The sequence below is a fragment of the Stenella coeruleoalba genome (assembly GCF_951394435.1).
Source record: "Stenella coeruleoalba genome assembly, chromosome: 1".
NCBI lineage: Eukaryota > Metazoa > Chordata > Mammalia > Artiodactyla > Delphinidae > Stenella > Stenella coeruleoalba.
This window is the reverse complement of record NC_137169.1, coordinates 107,571,512-107,590,023: the sequence shown is the minus strand read 5'-3', so window position 1 is coordinate 107,590,023 and position 18,512 is coordinate 107,571,512. Positions and strand designations below refer to the sequence as shown.

Sequence of the window (18,512 nt, the reverse complement as noted above, 5' to 3'; positions counted from 1 at the left end):
CAACACCTTCCATATTTTTAGACTCAAATCTTTAGAAAGGGCCAATATAAGATATGTATTAGAGGACCAATATGTTTACCTGAACCTCAGCCACCACTTCCTGTTCATCAGCTTCAGCTAATGACTTCACATCACTCTTGCTGATCACATTACTGAAATCTGAAACAGACATATAGGTTGTGGTTGACTCAGAGGAGATCACCTCTGCTGCAATTAGACATAAATGGGCCTGACAGTTAAAGTCTAATGACTAAGTGAAATTTAGTATACATTGTGGTATATGTCAAACACCTTCACATTGGAATGAACAGCACAAATATGTTTAAATCTGTAAATTCATAATACTTAAAAAAAAAAAAAAGGGAACCACCATTGTAGGCATTGGAGGATGCTAGGGAACCAAATCATTATATTGAAAATAGCAAATACTGGGAAAGAAGTAAGCTTTTATCCTTTTATATGCAAACTGTACCACCAGATAACCAAACGGTAGATGAGGGGAAACTCCTCTTTAAAGAAATTTTCCAGCTAAAAAGCAAAGGAATGATAAGGATAGAATTAAAACACCATCATTTTTTTCAAACCCCAAATGAATCAATGGATGGAACTAGGCATTGGGCATTAACCTCTGCTAGTATCACAGTAAGAGACAATCAGTGGAAGCACACAACACTACCTATGAAATATTCTCGTCAAAAAGAAATCAAATCTGAATCTAATTAAGCCTCTGTATCCAAGTACCAATTTACAAGAACTAGAGGACAGAGGGAACATTTTAAATTGCAAAGAACATGTTAAAGTACCCCATGCAGACGCAATCAGCAAGATCCAGGCTGTGGGAAACTTTAACAGAACAATGTAGTTTCTTCAATAAATAGATCGCATGGCGGTTGGGGTAGAGAGAGGACTTATAGAAGATTAAAGAAACTTACACAACGTATCAACCAATAGCAATGTGTGGACCTTACTATGATCCTGATTCAAACAAACAGTGGTGAAAAAAAAAGGCATGAAAGAATTTGAAATTTGAACACTGAATGAATATTTGAATAAATAGGAATTTTCTTCATTATTTGGATATAATAATGGTACTCTTTAAAACAAGTCCTTATCATTTAGAGATGTACATGGAAATATTTATGGATGAAATCATGTGATGTCTTAGGTTATCTGCAATATGATATTGATGGGGGAGTAGACAGCAGTATAGCTAAAACAAGATTGGCCATGGTACGATAATTGTAGAAACTGGGTGATGGGTACATTGGGATTTATTAGACTATTCTGTCTACTTTTTACATATTTGAAAACTTCCATAATAAAAAAGGTTTTTTTTAAATAAAGGAAGGGAGGAGCCTGTTATACAAGATGTTTAGTAGACATAAGAATATACAAAAATAAAATTATTAAAAAATGACATGAGCAGAAGGCCAGTTTTGTGCTAATTAATATAACTTGTGCTAAAAGTCTGTAAAGAATAAAATCACTATATATAAACTCATTTTAGTTTATTTCAATCAAATAAAATTGTGAAATTGATTGCTCCACCCAAGACATTTCAACAGTCCATTTTTCCTAGGTTTTAGTGCTAACTACTTTAACATATATAATTTTTTTTGACTTCATAGATTTACAGCCCAAATCAAACAAACTTTACAACCAGAAGAGTAAATATTAGACTTATTTTTGGTTATTAATCCCAACCACTGCATCAAATAACTTTTCAGAGGAAAAGGGAGTCTTTCATCTCATGATCTATTCAATTTTTAGCTAAGAGACTCAGCAAAACAGTAATTCTGTTAGATGTCCAGATAAATTTGACAGTATGGGGAATCAATCTCTCTCTATATATAAATATATGTGTGTGTGTCTATGTGTGTCTATGTGTGTCATTGAATACAAAAGTTTTTATACTTTCCTATCCTCAGTACCTAGCTTGTAATCTGACTTAAAAAATACTGGAATGACTGCACACCTATCAGAATGGCTAAAATGAAACACAGGGACAACACTAAATGCTTGTGAGGATACAAAGAAATTAGATCACCTGTACACTGCTAATGGAAATGTAAAATGGCATAGTCATGCCAGAAAACATTTAGCAGTTTCTTAAAACACTAAACATGCAACTACCATATGACCCAGCAATTGCTCCCTGGGTATTATTTATTACAGAGAAATAAAGACTTACGTTCACACAAAAACCTATACACAAATATTTATAACAACTTTATTTGTATTAGCCCGAACTAGAAACAACTGAGATGTCCTTCAACAGGTGAACAGTTAAACAAATTGTGGTACGTCCATACCATGGAATACTACTCAGTAATTAAATAAATAAATAAATAAATAAAAATGAGGACTTCCCTGGTGGCACAGTGGTTAAGAATCTGACTGCCAATGCAGGGGACACAGGTTCGAGCCCTGGTCCGGGAAGATCCCACATGCCGCGGAGCAACTAAGCCTGTGCACCACAACTACTGAGTCTGTGCTGTAGAGCCCGTGAGCCACAACTACTGAGCCTGCATGCCACAACTACTTAAGCCCACGCACCTAGAGCCCATGCTCTGCAACAAGAGAAGCCACCGCAATGAAGCCTGAGCACGGCAATGAAGAGTAGCCCCTGCTTGCAGCAACTAGAGAAAGCCCGTGCACAGCAACAAAGACCCAATGCAGCCACAGATAAAATCAAATAAATTTAAAAAAAGAAAAGAGGGCTTCCCTGGTGGCGCAGCGGTTGAGAGTCTGCCTGCCAATGCAGGGGACACGGGTTCGAGCCCTGGTCTGGGAAGATCCCACATGCCGCGGAGCGACTAGGCCCGTGAGCCACAACTACTGAGCCTGCGCGTCTGGAGCTTGGGCTCTGCAACAAGAGAGGCCGTGATAGTGAGAGGCCCGCGCACCGCGATGAAGAGTGGCCCCCGCTTGCCGCAACTAGAGAAAGCCCACGCACAGAAAAGACCCAGCATAGCCAAAAATAAATAAATAAATGAAATTTAAAAAAAAAAAAAAAAAAAAAAAAAAAAAAAAGAAAAGAAAAGAAAAAAAGGAAAAAAAAGCTTAATTGAAAAAGAAAACCCGTGATTATTAGCCAAAAATAAAACAATAACAAAAACAAAAGTAGGATGACAGAAAAGAATAAAATTGCCTGTTTTTACCTCCTGGGGTTGTTTTAAGGGCTGAATAAAATATGAGAGAGTTCTTATAAACTACAGTGTCTTATCACAAATGTTAATTTTTTGTACCATTATTAAATTGTAGTATATGCGGAAGAAAGCATATATCTTAGACTATAGTTTAAACCCTAAAACTCCAAAGCCTTCAAGTAAACAATACAAATGCTATGAAGATCAATAAGGACATCTAGAGGAGAAAAGATGTAACTTCCAAAGCAGAATGTATTACATTAAAAAAATCCATATAAATTGTATAGTAACCACAAACCCAGTTTATTTCCAGGCCTCCACCCCCTTTCCCCTCCCCAAAAGTTATGCAAATAGGAGATATCTACCTGATGACTTGTACTTTCAAGTATTACATAAAGTTGCAAAGAGAAGTAGACTGTTTTCATCTGGTATGTAAAGTAAATCTCTGCTTTTCCAACAAACTCAAGTATATCCTCCCTCCAAATAAATAAATCAGCTTCTATGCCTCCGTTCATAAAAGTGTAAAATAGAAATAAATATACATACGTTTTTGGCAAAGGTAGAATGTGAAAGTTGACTACTTACAACTTTTGACTTATAAAGAAACTTGAAGGGCAAAGTAAAACTTAACAAAAAATTTGTTTTTAACCTAAGCAGTCTATGATGAGTGGAAATCACATTTAGCTCTCAGAAACAGAATGTTGGTCCAACACTTTTAACACTTTTAATACTTTGAAATGACAAAAAAACTCACCAGACTCTTTCAGTGATGGATTCAATTAACTTACTGATGATATGAAGTACCCAATAGAACATATTAGCTAGGATTTAGTTACATGATTGAACAGGTGAAATAACATACTTACAAATAAAATATATACTGTATTTGGGTCTTCGGAGCTCCTGAATCAGATAATCCACATTCTCCTAGAAAAGAAAAGAACAAACAAATAAAATACGAGAACTGCTTAAGTGAAAAGGTAATAAATACGTATCATCCACTGATTTATTTAAGTATTTACTGAGTGCCTACTGTGTGCTGAGGTCTAGATTAAGTGTGTGTATGTTGGGAGGGGTGAGGGCTGGGGATAAAAAAGAGCCACATTGAATACAATGATCAGGAATCATGTAACATTAACTAGCTGCATTGCCTTGGCCAAATTAAGATTAAAAAATATAAAGGACATAGATGTTGAAATACAACATAAAATAGATAATAATTCTGCAAATTTGCCTCAAGCTGTTTGTTTATAAATTTTATTCATCTGATCAAAATTCTTATGTGGAACATCAAAATGTGTCTAGTCCTTTAAAAACCAACATTCAAGAGAAAATATAGTTAAATATATTCACTTGGACTTTTAACTAATTGGGACCAGAGGCTGCAGAACTGCAATATTTGTGAAGTATTTGCAAACAGTAGGCTAAGACCTTTTGTATAATTACATTATTTAAAAATAAAACATGAAATTTAGAACTAAAAGTTGATTTTCAAATGGTCAAAACATAATAATTCCAATTACATACGATCATAATGCAGATCTTATTTACTTTTGATACTATAACATATGGTTAAATTTCAGTATAAAGTTGATCCCCAAATTATACATGATATAAAATATCATTTTTGAATGTTAAAAAACCATACGTTTCCTTATAGAATTAAAAGTAATGTAAGCAATACATATTGCTTGTTAAATGGGAAAAAGACTTTAAAAACTGTAATTTAAATTTAAAAAACACATTAAAAATTAACTTTATAATGTAATCTTAAGGAAAAATTGTTTTTGACAACACATTTTGAGTTTGAGAGAACATACATATGGCACTGAAAGAGCTTCTCCAATAAAAAATGTTAGGAAATGATAGACTGATAATCTCTAAGATCCCTCCCAGAGCCAAAATTTCATGACTAATATGAAACAATTGGAAACTACTGTATCAAAGAATTAATTGATGTATTAATTAATTCAGGAACTATTTATTGAGTATCCATTATGTGGCAGGCAATGGGGACAGAACAGTGTGAAAATATGCTCTCCTGGAGCTTACTGCTGGTAGGTGAGACATATTAATTAATCACACAAACCATACGAGACTCCAACCATGACAAGTAATAGGAAGAGGAAGATGGTGCTATAAGTGTTTATGAGAGGGGAGTTTGAACTGGTCAGCAAAGCCAGGAAAGATTTGCTTGAGGGAGTGAAAACGTTCCAGGCAAAGAGAAGAACCTGTGCAAAGGTCCTGCGGCATGACGGAATACAGTGGACTGAAAGGTTAGTGTGGCTAAGAGCAAAAGGGGAATGGTTTGAAATGAGGCTATAGAAATAGTAGGAACTAGACCATACAGGGCCTTGCAGGCCACACTTAATGGAGTTTTGTCTTTATCATAAAAGCAATGAGCAAACGTTCAAGGATTTCAAGCGTGGTGACATGGTCAGATTTGTATATTGGAAAGTAGATAATGTACAAGCACTGGAGTTAAGAACATGAATATAAAACAAGAGAACATACAAAATAAGATTGAAATAGTAAAGGAATTTTAAAGGAGGACTCAAGTTAGATTTAGAAGATGATGGCTGAAAACTGACAGAAGGCTAAAGAATCTTTAATCAGGGGAAGAGAACAGAGGACAGGAATGAGTATGTAAAGGGATCATAAAAAGGCCAATCTGGCTGCAGTGGAGGAGCAGAGGTAGGACATAGAAGGTTGAATACATAAGGGCAGACCAGACCAGCTAAAGGAGGGCTCTGAGGGCTACTAAATATAAACTTAATGATGGAAGTAAAATTGAGTCATTAAAGGTTCCTGAGCATAGATGTGAATAAAATGATAAAGACTGAAAACACTGATATAAGTATGTATTGGTGGCCCTGAACCAAGATGGTGGAGTAGAAGGACGTGCTCTCACTCCCTCTTGCGAGAACACCAAAATCACAACTAGCTGCTGGACAATCATCGACAGGAAGACACTGGAACTCACCAAAAAAGATACCCCACATGTAAAGACAAAGGAGAAGCCACAATGAGATGGTAGGAGGAGCACAATCACAGTAAAATCAAATCCCATAACTGCTGGGTGGGTGACTCACAGACTGGAGAACACTTATACCATAGATGTCCACCCACTGGAATGAAGGTTCTAAGTCCCACATCAGGCTTCCCAACCTGGGGGTCTGGCAACAGGAGGAGGAATTCCTAGAGAATCAGACTTTGAAGCCTAGTGGGATTTGATTGCAGGACTTTGACAGGACTGGGGGAAACAGAGACTCCACTCTTGGAGGGCACACACAAAGTAGTGTGAGCATCAGGACCCAGGGGAAGGAGCAGTGACCCCAGGGGAGACTGAATCAGACCTACCTGCTAGTGTGGGAGGGTCTCCTGCAGAGGCAGAGGGTGGCTGTGGCTCACCATGGGGGCAAGGACACTGGCAGCAGAAGTTCTGGGAAGTACTCCTTAGCGTGAGCCCTCCCAGAGTCTGTCATTAGCCCCACCAAAGAGCCCAGGTAGGCTCCAGTGTTGGGTTGTCTCAGGCCAAACAACCAACAGGGAGGGAACCCAGCCCCACCCATCAGCAGTCAAGCAGATTAAAGTTTTACTGAGCTCTGCCCACCAGAGCAACAGTCACCTCTACCCACCACCAGTCCCTCCCATCAGGAAACTTGCACAAGCCTCTTAGACAGCCTCATCCACCAGAGGGCAGACAGCAGAAGCAAGAAGAACTACAGTCCTGCAGCCTGTGGAACAAAAACCACATTCACAGAAAGAAAGACAAGATGAAAAGGTAGAGGGCTATGTACCAAATGAAGGAACAAGATAAAAGCCCAGAAAAACAACTAAATGAAGGGGAGACAGGCAACCTTCCAGAAAAAGAATTCAGAATAATGATCATGAAGATGATCCAGGACCTCGGAAAAGAATGGAGGCAAAGATCAAGAAGATGCAAGAAATGTTTAAAAAAGACCTAGAAGAATTAAAGAACAAACAAACAGAGATGAACAATACAATAACTGAAATGAAAACTATACTAGAAGGAATCAATACCAGAATAATTGAGGCAGAAGAACGGGTAAGTGACCTGGAAGACAGAATGGTGGAATTCACTGCTACAGAACAGAATAAAGAGAAAAGAATGAAAAGAAATAAAGACAGCCTAAGAGATCTCTGGGACAACATTAAACACAACAACATTCGCATTATAGGGGTTCCAGAAGGAGAAGAGAGAGAGAAAGGGCCCAAGAAAATATTTGAAGAGATTATTGTTGAAAACTTCCCTAACATGGGAAAGGAAATAACCACCCAAGTCCAGGAAGTGCAGCGAGTCCCGTACTGGATAAACCCAAGGAGAAACACGCCGAGACACATAGTAAACAAATTGGCAAAAATTAAAGACAAAGAAAAATTATTGAAAGCAGCAAGGGAAAAACTACAAATAACATACAAGGAAACTCCCATAAGGTTAACAGCTGATTTCTCAGCAGAAACTCTACAAGCCAGAAGGGAGTGGCATTATATACTTAAAGTGATGAAAGGGAAGAACCTACAACCAAGATTACTCTACCCAGCAAGGATCTAATTCAGATTCGATGGAGAAATCAAAAGCTTTACAGACAAGCAAAAGCTAAGAGAATTCAGCACCACCAAACCAGCTCTACAACATATGCAAAAGGAAATTCTCTAAGTGGGAAACACAAGAGAAGAAAAGGACCTACGAAAACAAACCCAAAACAATTAAGAAAATGGTCATAGGAACATACATATCAATAATTACCTTAAAAGTGAATGGATTAAACGCTCCAACCAAAAGACACAGGCTTGCTGAATGGATACAAAAACAAGACCCATATATATGCTGTCTACAATAGACCCACTTCAGACCTAGGGACACATACAGATTGAAAGTGAGGGGATGAAAAAAGATATTCCATGCAAATGGAAATCAAAAGAAAGCTGGAGTAGCAATACTCATACCAGATAAAATAGACTTTAAAATAAAGAATGTTACAAGAGACAAGAAAGGACACTACATAATGATCAAGGGATCAATCCAAGAACAAGATATACCAATTATAAATATATATGCACCCAACATAGGAGCACCTCAATACATAAGGCAACTGCTAACAGCTCTAAAAGAGGAAATCAACAGTAACACAATAATAGTGGGGGATTTTAACACCTCACTTACACCAATGGACAGATCATCCAAAATGAAAATAAATAAGGAAACACAAGCTTTAAATGACACAATAGACCAGATAGATTTAATTGATATTTATAGGACATTCCATCCAAAAACAGCAGATAACACTTTCTTCTCAAGTGCGCACAGAACATCTCCAGGATAGATCACATCTTGGGTCACAAATCAAGCCTCAGTAAACTTAAGTAAACTGAAATCATATCAAGTATCTTTTCTGACCCCAATGCTATGAGATTAGAAATGAATTACAGGGAAAAAAAAGTAAAAAAACACAAACACATGGAGGTTAAACAATACGTTACTAAATAACCAAGAGATCACTGAAGAAATCAAAGAGGAAATCAAAAAATACCTAGAGACAAATGACAATGAAAACACGATGATCCAAAATGTATGCGATGCAGCAAAAGCAGTTCTAAGAGGAAAGTTTATAGCTATACAAGCCTACCTCAAGAAACAGGAAAAATCTCAAATAAACAATCTAACCTTACATCAAAAGAGAAAGAAGAACAAACAAAACCCAAAGTTAGCAGAAGGAAAGAAATCATAAAGATCAGAGCAGAAATAAATGAAATAGAAACAAAGAAAACAATAGCAAAGATCAATAAAACTAAAAGCTGGTTCTTTGAGAAGATAAACAAAATTGATAAACCATTAGCCAGACTCATCAAGAAAAAGAGGGAGAGGACTCAAATCAATAAACTTAGAAATGAAAAAGGAGAAGTTACAACAGACACCACAGAAATACAAAGCATCCTAAGAGACTACTACAAGCAACTCTATGCCAATAAAATGGACAACCTGGAAGAAATGGACAAATTCTTAGAAAGGTATAACCTTCCAAGACTGAACCAGGAAGAAATAGAAAATATGAACAGATTAATCACAAGTAGTGAAATTGAAACTGTGATTAAAAATCTTCCAACAAACAAAAGTCCAGGACCAGATGGCTTCACAGGTGAATTCTATCAAACATTTAGAGACGAGCTAACAACCATCCTTCTCAAACTCTTCCAAAAAATTGCAGAGGAAGGAACACTCCCAAACTCATTCTGTGAGGTCACCATCACCCTGATACCAAAACCAGACAAAGATACTACAAAAAAAGAAAATTACAGATCAATATCACTGATGAATATAGATGCAAAAATCCTCAACAAAATACTAGCAAACAGAGTCCAACAACACATTGAAAGGATCATATACCATGATCAAGTGGGATTTATCCCAGGGATGCAAGGATTCTTCAATATATGCAAATCAATCAATGTGATACACCATATTAACAAATTGAAGAATAAAAACCATATGATCATCTCAATAGAGGCAGAAAAAGCTTTTGACAAAATTCAACACCCATTTATGTTAAAAACTCTCCAGAAAGTGGGTATAGAGGGAACCTAACTCAACATAATAAAGGCCATATATGACAAACCCACAGCAAACATCATTCTCAATGGTCAAACACTGAAAGCATTTCCTCTAAAATCAGGAAGAAGACAAGGATGTCCACTCTCACCACTATCATTCAACATAGTTTTGGAAGTCCTAGCCATGGCAATCAGAGAAGAAAAAGAAATAAAAGGAATACAAATTGGAAAAGAAGAAGTAAAACTGTCACTGTTTCCAGATGACATGATACTATACATAGAGAATCCTAAAGATGCCACCAGAAAACTACTAGAGCTAATCAATGAATTCGGTAAAGTTGCAGGATACAAAATTAATGCACAGAAATCTCTTGCATTCCTATACACTGATGATGCAAAATCTGAAAGAGAAATTAAGGAAACACTCCCATTTACCACTGCAACAAAAAGAATAAAATACCTATGAATAAACCTACCTAGGGAGACAAAAGACCTGTATGCAGAAAACTATAAGACACTGATGAAAGAAATTAAACATGATACCAACAGATGGAGAGATATACCATGTTCTTGGATTGGAAGAATAAGTACTGTGAAAATTACTATACTACCCAAAGCAATCTACAGATTCAATCCCTATCAAATTACCAATGGCATTTTTTATGGAACTAGAACAAAAAATCTTAAAATTTGTATGGAGACACAAAAGACCCCAAATAGCCAAAGCAGTCTTGAGGGAAAAAAACGGAGCTGGAGGAATCAGACTCCCTGACTTCAGAATATACTACAAAGCTACAGTAATCAAGACAATATGGTACTGGCACAAAAACAGAAACATATATCAATGGAACAAGATAGAAAGCCCAGAGATAAACCCACGCACATATGGTCAACAAATCTATGACAAAGGAGGCAAGGATATACAATGGAGAAAAGACAGTCTCTTCAATAAGTGGTGCTGGGAAAACTGGACAGCTACATGTAAAAGAATGAAATTAGAACACTCCCTAACACCATACACAAAAATAAACTCAAAATGGATTAGAGACCTAAATGTAAGACTGGACACTATAAAACTCTTAGAGGAAAACATAGGAAGAACACTCTTTGACATAAATCACAGCAAGATCTTTTTTGATCCACCTCCTAGAGTAATGGAAATAAAAACAAAAATAAACAAATGGGACCTAATGAAACTTCAAAGCTTTTGCACAGCAAAGGAAACCATAAAGAAGACGAAAAGACAACCTTCAGAATGGGAGAAAATATTTGCAAACGAATCAATGGACAAAGGATTAATATCCAAAATATATTAACAGCTCATGCAGCTCAATATTAAAAAAACAAACAACCCAATCCAAAAATGGGCAAAAGACCTAAATAGACATTTCTCCAAAGAAGACATACAGATGGCCAAGAAGCACATGAAAAGCTGCTCAACATCACTAATCATTAGAGAAATGCAAATCAAAAGTACAATGAGGTATCACCTCACACCAGTTAGAATGGGCATCATCAGAAAATCTACAAACAACAGATGCTGGAGAGGGTGTGGAGAAAAGGGAACCCTCTTGCGCTGTTGGTGGGAATGTAAACTGATACAGCCACTATGGAGAACAGTATGGAGGTTCCTTAAAAAACTAAAAATAGAATTACCATATGATCCAGCAATCCCACTACTGGGCATATACCCAGAGAAAACCATAATTCAAAGAGACACATGCACCCCAATGTTCATTGCAGCACTATTTACAATAGCCAGGTCACAGAAGCAATCTAAATGCCCATCGACAGACGAATGGATAAAGAAGATGTGGTACATATATACAATGTCATATTACTCAGCCATGAAAAGGAATGAAATTGGGTCATTTGTAGAGATGTGGATGGATCTAGAGACTGTCATGCAGGGTGAAGTAAGTCAGAAAGAGAAAAACAAATAGCGTATATTAATGCATATATGTGGAGCCTAGAAAAATGGTACAGATGAACCAGTTTGCAGGGCAAAAATAGAGACACAGATGTAGAGAACAAATGTATGGACACCAAGGGGGGAAAGCCGTGGGGGGTGGGGGTGGGGGTGTGATGAATTGGGCGATTGGGATTGACATGTATACACTGATGTGTATAAAACTGATGACTAATAAGAACCTGCTGTATAAAAAAATAAAATTCAAAAATTTAAAAATAAATAAATAAATAAATGGCAATGGTGTTCAGTGTGATAGGTATGGAGGTTAATCCAGGAATAAAGTGATGTGGGTCTCTGCTGGGATAGTTAGTGGCTTTGGAAGTAGCTGAGAACCTTAAAGACACCTTGAAGGAAAAACTGGCTGTAAGCAGTGACTGAGATGTGGAAAGGAGGAGAGTCATGGTTATAACTCTGATAAACCAGCATAATTATGATGCCACAAATGATGATAATATAAATTTATTTTGCCTTAATAATACTTCCAGATCATAGTGTGCTGTATTTGCCTAAGCAGACGGCAGCTGTTTATGTAGTACCTTTGTAGGTCGAAGAAAACAAATTGCTTTCAGGTGTTTCATGATCTCTCGATTTTGAGAATCAATGCGTTCAAAAAGGTACACTTCCTTCTGGAGAATTTCCGATTGTGTGTATACCATACTCACTATGCCGGTCTGTAAAGAAAAAGAATTAACTAATATTATGCTAGTCCAGAATAATAAAAACAAGCAGTCATACCTAAGCCTTAAAATCTTTTTTTTCATTAACACTACTTAGTTGGATAACTTAAATACTAACATATGTAATAACATTTACTGAGCATCTAAAATAATAAGTAATGTACCAAAATGAAACGTTCTCTCTGAACACGAACAACCCATAAATTTCCCATCACCTTAAAGAGTTCTTTTTTAAAATTTTGTGACCAATAAATAATAACCTGTCACCTCAGTTTGAGCCCTGACAGCTTTCCTTTAAAAACATAACGCTGAGTGGAAATAACAGGACCATCCCAAAGTCCTCCGAGTGCGCTGTCTTATATATTATTTCTTGGCAGAGGCATTTAAAAAACGATTTCTGATTTCAATAAACTGTTCTGGGTACAAGAACCTCCGGCAGTGGTTAGAGCCATTCAAACTGCAAACCTTCTAGGCAAGCTTTACATACACAACCTTTCAGTTCCACACTGAACTGACCCTCACTTATAAATCTTTAATTACATACTATATCCTACAGTGGAATGGGACCAGCTATTGCAAGGGAGGAGGGTTCCCTCACAAACACTGAGCAAAAGCAAACTCACCGTCTCTTTATCCATAAGAAGTACTTTCATGCCCGGTCCGCTGTCCTCTATCATTTTGGAAATGTACTGCTTCACAGCAAAAACCACGTTCATGGTGGCGAATTGACAGGTTAGCACTATAGCTCTTCCCGCCCCCCGTTTTTCTTGCTAAATTAACCCCCGGCCTCTTATCCGGATCTCAGCAGCCTCCTCCCCGCCAGGCTTTGGCTTCCGGAAGTCCGGTCAGCTGTGGTCCTGGGAGTTGTAGTTTCGCTACGCGGTTCGGACAACCAGCCTCCCGGCTACTTGGAAGAATTCGGCTGAGACACCCTAGGATGCCACGCCCGGACTTGATTCTCGACCCACCTCTAGCCCGGAGGTGTTTGAGGCCCGGACGCTCAGATCTCTCCCGGCCCTTGGCCCGGGGTCCGGGCCGCGGCCTGACGCCCCTCCTGCTGGCTTGGGGAGAGGGTGGCGCCTCGCGGTGTGGAGGAACTTGGCATAATGCTGGCTCGGAGGCAAGAACAGCAGAGCTTGGCCGTGGTCGCTATTTGCCATTAACGCTTTCTTGGGTGGCAGTGAAGGATGGAGGGAAGGGAGATGGCCTTGTGTTCCCGGCAGATGCTAGGGACTCCGAGGTTCGGCATTTGGTAAATCTCACGCGGTATTTGCTAAATAGTGGCCGAGATTCGTCTTCCCCGCCGTATTTGTGTCATTAACAAGGCGAGGACACAGTTCGGGCAAAGTGAGGCCCTAATTGCTTTTCCGAAGACTGAGGGGTATCGGAAATTGAACAAATACTTATTGAACGAATAAATAGGGAACGCCCTTTAGGAATGTTCTGGGAGAGGCCTCGGATCTCCCAGGAGGGCCTGGAGGTGGGGTCTGCCGCCGGAACTCGAAGGCCGCGGGTCCAGCGGAGCCCGGAACCACCCAGTTTTCGGCTCCCTGGGCGTTTGGACTCCGTGGATTTCAACTCTCCCAGGTTGCTGGGGACTTGCGATGCTGAAACAGCGGCAGGAGAAGAGTTAACAGGGTCAAAAATGGGTAGGGGACATGTATTCGGTGGGGATAAAGCAAAGTAGCGCGGGGATTTTAAGGAAAAACTCAAAATTTTAATTTAAGAAACGACAAAAACTTAGCAACAAAATGAATCTTAAAGCCATCAACTTCCACATGTCTACATCTGTGTTTATACCCCGCAGGTCTTCTCTCCATTATGCCATTTCTCGAAAAGGATGGTAAATGTTAGTTTTCTGCACCTTTGCGTTGGGGAATTGTAAAATCGGGAAGACAACAGGAAACAACTGCAAGAAATCAGAGACTTTAATTGCTTGTAAATATTTCTACCCAAAAAATGACCAGTGTTTGTTGTGTTCACAGTTTAATCAATAGGTTCAGCATTACCAAATCAATTTTCTTTCATTACATTGTATGAAGTTTACCGTTAAAACGAGACCTAGAGCACGTCAACAGGAATCTGGCTGTTAAGATTACTTTATAAAACTTTGTATACAATTTTCAAATCCTTTAAGGGAGATCAGAAACCACTTGAAATACCATAGGTTTTTGTCACCTCTGAAATTGTGAAGATGTGTTTATTTTCTTTCCTTTTCAATTTTTCTACCACATAAATAAAACTTTCCTTTGGACATTTTTTTCTATTTTTGAGATACATTTTGCAAGAACAGTTATATGAAAATGAATCTTTAAATGGATACAAATGAGAAAAATCTAATGTTATCTGAAAATTCTGTTCTTATTCATTTTAAATGTTTTTAAAAATTTTAAATACATTGAATATTTTCTTCAAAGTATATTACAATTTAAAACATAGAAAACAGCAAACCAATGCTAATGAAAAAGTAACTGCAAATCCTGTAAGTTACCAATATTTGAAAATTAATTTCCACTCTTGTGTCATTTGGTTTTTGTTTTTTCTTACCTATAATTTGGATTTCAGTATAGTATAAGGTTGTTTTCCATTTTATGCATTTTTTAGAAAGAACAAGGAGAGAGAGGCTTGTCTATGAACTTTGTGCTTTTTTAGACAATTGTCAATCTGTAAGTAATACATGGAAACTGCATCCTTTTAAGTATTTATATTTGGACAATTATAACATTTTAGAGGAGTAAGAAAAATGCCTATTTTGACAAGACTTACTGACTCATTCCTTTGCCCATGAAATTCCATTGATGTCAGTGGCAGTGTTATTTTACACGTAGGTAAGATACAATGTTTAATAGAATGTAAACATTTTGTACAAAATATTTATTATATATTTAGTGGATTCTATGGTGGTCCTGAAGTTTGGCAGCCCATTTCCTTTCTGAAGAAAACTAAAAAAGCCATTTTAAATGTCTCCAGATTAAGAACTTCTTTTGTATTCCCATACCTCTAAAAATAGGACTGAAACCAATGATCAAGTCCAAACTTTTGCTTTGTGACTCATCCAGTTTAAACCCAGTGACTTGTTTTGTTGTAGGCAAGACAGCAAATCCAGAAGCCAATATGAAGCACATTACTTATTTTTTTAAAAATCAAGGGTGTAAATAAACTGTAATAATAAGAAATATTTTTAATAATAGAAACTTCAAATTTAAAAAATACTTTAAATATAAATGATTACATTAATTATAAACTTCCTAATGCAGTTACTTGAAAATTTTTTTTACTAGGTTCAAGGAATCAGTGCTTTAAGGGTGAAAAACAGGAAGTTAAAAATTATGGTGTTTATATCTGTACATTTTGTTTAGACTTGTAAAGATGTGTGTAAATGAAGTAATCAAGAATGATTACCTGAATAATGACATGTGCTTCAGCTTCTTACAAAGTGTGTACTATTTAGAGGTTTAACTGTCCATTTTATATTTAATCAAAATCATGTTTCTCCTCCATAAGAACTCAAAGTTTGATATAAAACAAAGGATATGTAAATAAGTTTAGTATAATTGTAATAACAATATGGCTAACTCTTAATTATCTTAGATTATTAATTATTTACCATTCTCCTTGTTGCTATGTGTTAACATAGCCCTACATAGGAGGGAAGTGAAGATGAAAGTCAATGAAACTCAAATTAATTAGATTTTCTGCTTGTTAGCAATTGGAAAAATATTTAGAAAAAGAATGACAGTATTGTTTGTGTCAGACAACCCATCCTTATGCAGTGTTTTTAACCTTTCTAGCCATTTACTCATCTGAGAAGTGGTGGTAATATAATCTACCTTATGAAATTGTGAGAATTTAATGAAATAATGTGCAAGAAAAAAATGTGCCTGGTACATAGTAAAGGCTCAATAAATATCAGTTTTAATTATTTGAAATCAAAAGGTACCCATAACTTTTATTTTTTTACATATGGCATAATTCATTTTCTTTGTCAATAATATTTAAAAAGAGAATGGATTTCAGAATTTGTAAACTATCTTCCAAATATAATTTCCATAATAACTGTATCTTGCATTACTATATGATAATAGAAATATTAATGGGAATATTTGGCCTGCTCCATCATAATTTCTTTAAAGCATACGGTTTTCGCGAAGACAAAACTTAGGAAAAATGCTTCAAGTGATTTCAGAGACTTAGTGCCTACCCAGCCTCAACTCAAACAGAATTTGTTAAGTTTTTGTCACAGTTGGTAGTTTAGTACCAAACTTTATGGTAGCAAAAACGCTGAAGAGCTTTAAATCATTAAGTAAAAATTATTTGCATGGAGGGTTCTGTCTGTACATTCAGTAATTACAGTGATTCCACCTTTCTGGTGGTGATGTTAACTTTGATCACTTTATTTAGGTTGTGTCTGCTGGGTTTCTCCACTGTAAATTTACTATTTTTCTCCTTATAATTAATAAATATCATATGGAGAGATGCCTTGGTGAGTTGCAAATATCCTATTCTCATCATACACCTGGTAATTTTAACTGGAATCCGTTGATGGTTCTTCCTTGCAACAGTTGGTGTTTACTGAATGGTAATTATTTTCCTCATTCCTTCTATAGTTATTATTTGGAATTCTTCTGTAAAAAAGTGATCCTTTTCCCCCATTTATTTATACAATCGTTTATGTCAGACTCATGGATATTTAAGAAAATTGTCACTTTTAAATAATAGAAAGGTATAGATAGAGGTTGAGAGTGCAGACTCTGGAATCAGGCAGCCTGGATTTGATTCTGCTGTGTACTAGTTGCAGGACATTGGTTAGTTACATAAGCGATTAGTGACTCAGTTTCCCCATTTGTAAATGGAGAAAATAGCACCTATATCAGGTTAACATGAGAATTGAGATAATACATGTAGTCTTTAGCCTAGCTTTAACTATTTTTTCTTAGTGAATATTTTGTACTGTGCTTAGTTTTGCTATTTATGTTTCCCCACCTACAAACAGAATAAAAAATATTTTGTTATGTGCTTGCCCCCCTGAGAAATTATTAAAATTCACAAAATAAATTTTAAAGTGCTTTGTAATGTTAAGGAGATGCATAAATTCTTATTTCTAAAAAGAAAAAAAAGATTGAACTAGAAATTGCTAAGATCCCTTTTATGATCATGATTCTGTTTTTGGGCTGCTTTTATGTTAGAAATGTAGCTGATCATGAAACACAATGAAATTATTTTCAACATTTTAGATATTTCAAGAGAATAGGCAAGGCATATGAAATAAGTACCAGAAAATTCATGTTCTTATGAATCCTAAATTTCGGTAGTGGTAAAGGAGTCTTAACTATGTTTTTTATACTGAAATAATTCCTTTAGAAATACCTAGTTATTGATTTAATCAAGCATTTGATCAGGATCACTTATTTTTCTTCGCTAGAAAGAATAATGTTGAAAAAATGAGATACAAAATATTTTGTTTACGCATCGTTCCATTTGAAGCAAGTGAAATTTAATGTAGGATGCTGTTATTTAAGATTTCTCTTAATATTAATAAATAAAAACAACCACCTTTTACTGAGCTTTTACTATATGCTGAGTCCTTGCAAATATCTCAGTTAATTTGTGCAACTTTCCTTTGAGGTGAGTATTATCTCCATATTATAGATAAACTGAGGTTCAGAGAAGTTGAATAACTTTCCTGAGGTAACAGAAAGCAGCACTGAGAGAAGCATATCTTTTTCAGTGGACATCTTACCCTATATTTCTTTGTTCACATCCTTATTAAAAAAGTAGATTGCCATTTCTTTGAGGATAGAGAATTTTTTCCCCATCCTTTTCACCAAGTACAGTGTCCTGTACACAGAGATGCCCAATAAATATTTAACATTGGTGATACTCATTACTGGGCAAACGGCTACAATGGCATGTTAAATAAAGTATAGAGTTTTACATGGACAGAACAAACAAAGAGATCAATATACTTATCTAGGTGATCTATACCAACAATTTTATTGAATGATGTGGAATAAATTCTGGGGAAAATAGCATGGGTTTTCTTTCCAATTCCCAGGTAAATTATAGGGATGTAAGACCAAACCGTTCTGGTACTCTTGTAACAATGACATTGCCTTTTCTGACAATATGTTAGCAGTGATT

At 36.4% G+C, this 18,512-nt stretch overlaps 1 protein-coding gene across 4 annotated transcripts in view; it reads right to left on the bottom strand.

The window, feature by feature from the left end:
* VPS45 (vacuolar protein sorting 45 homolog) overlaps positions 1-16,795 on the bottom strand; it is a 70,651-nt gene extending 53,856 nt beyond the window's left edge. For all 4 annotated transcript variants that reach the window (XM_079919568.1, XM_079919565.1, XM_079919567.1 and 1 more), the window contains exons 1-4: positions 12,995-16,795; positions 12,231-12,365; positions 4,016-4,076; positions 80-159 (exon numbers count right to left, since the gene is read on the bottom strand). In XM_079919568.1, coding sequence (XP_079775694.1) covers positions 80-159; positions 4,016-4,076; positions 12,231-12,365; positions 12,995-13,087 — 369 coding nt within the window. In that variant the 5' untranslated portion in view covers positions 13,088-16,795. The remainder of the gene's footprint in view (positions 1-79; positions 160-4,015; positions 4,077-12,230; positions 12,366-12,994) is intronic.
* Positions 16,796-18,512: the final 1,717 nt, after the last annotated feature.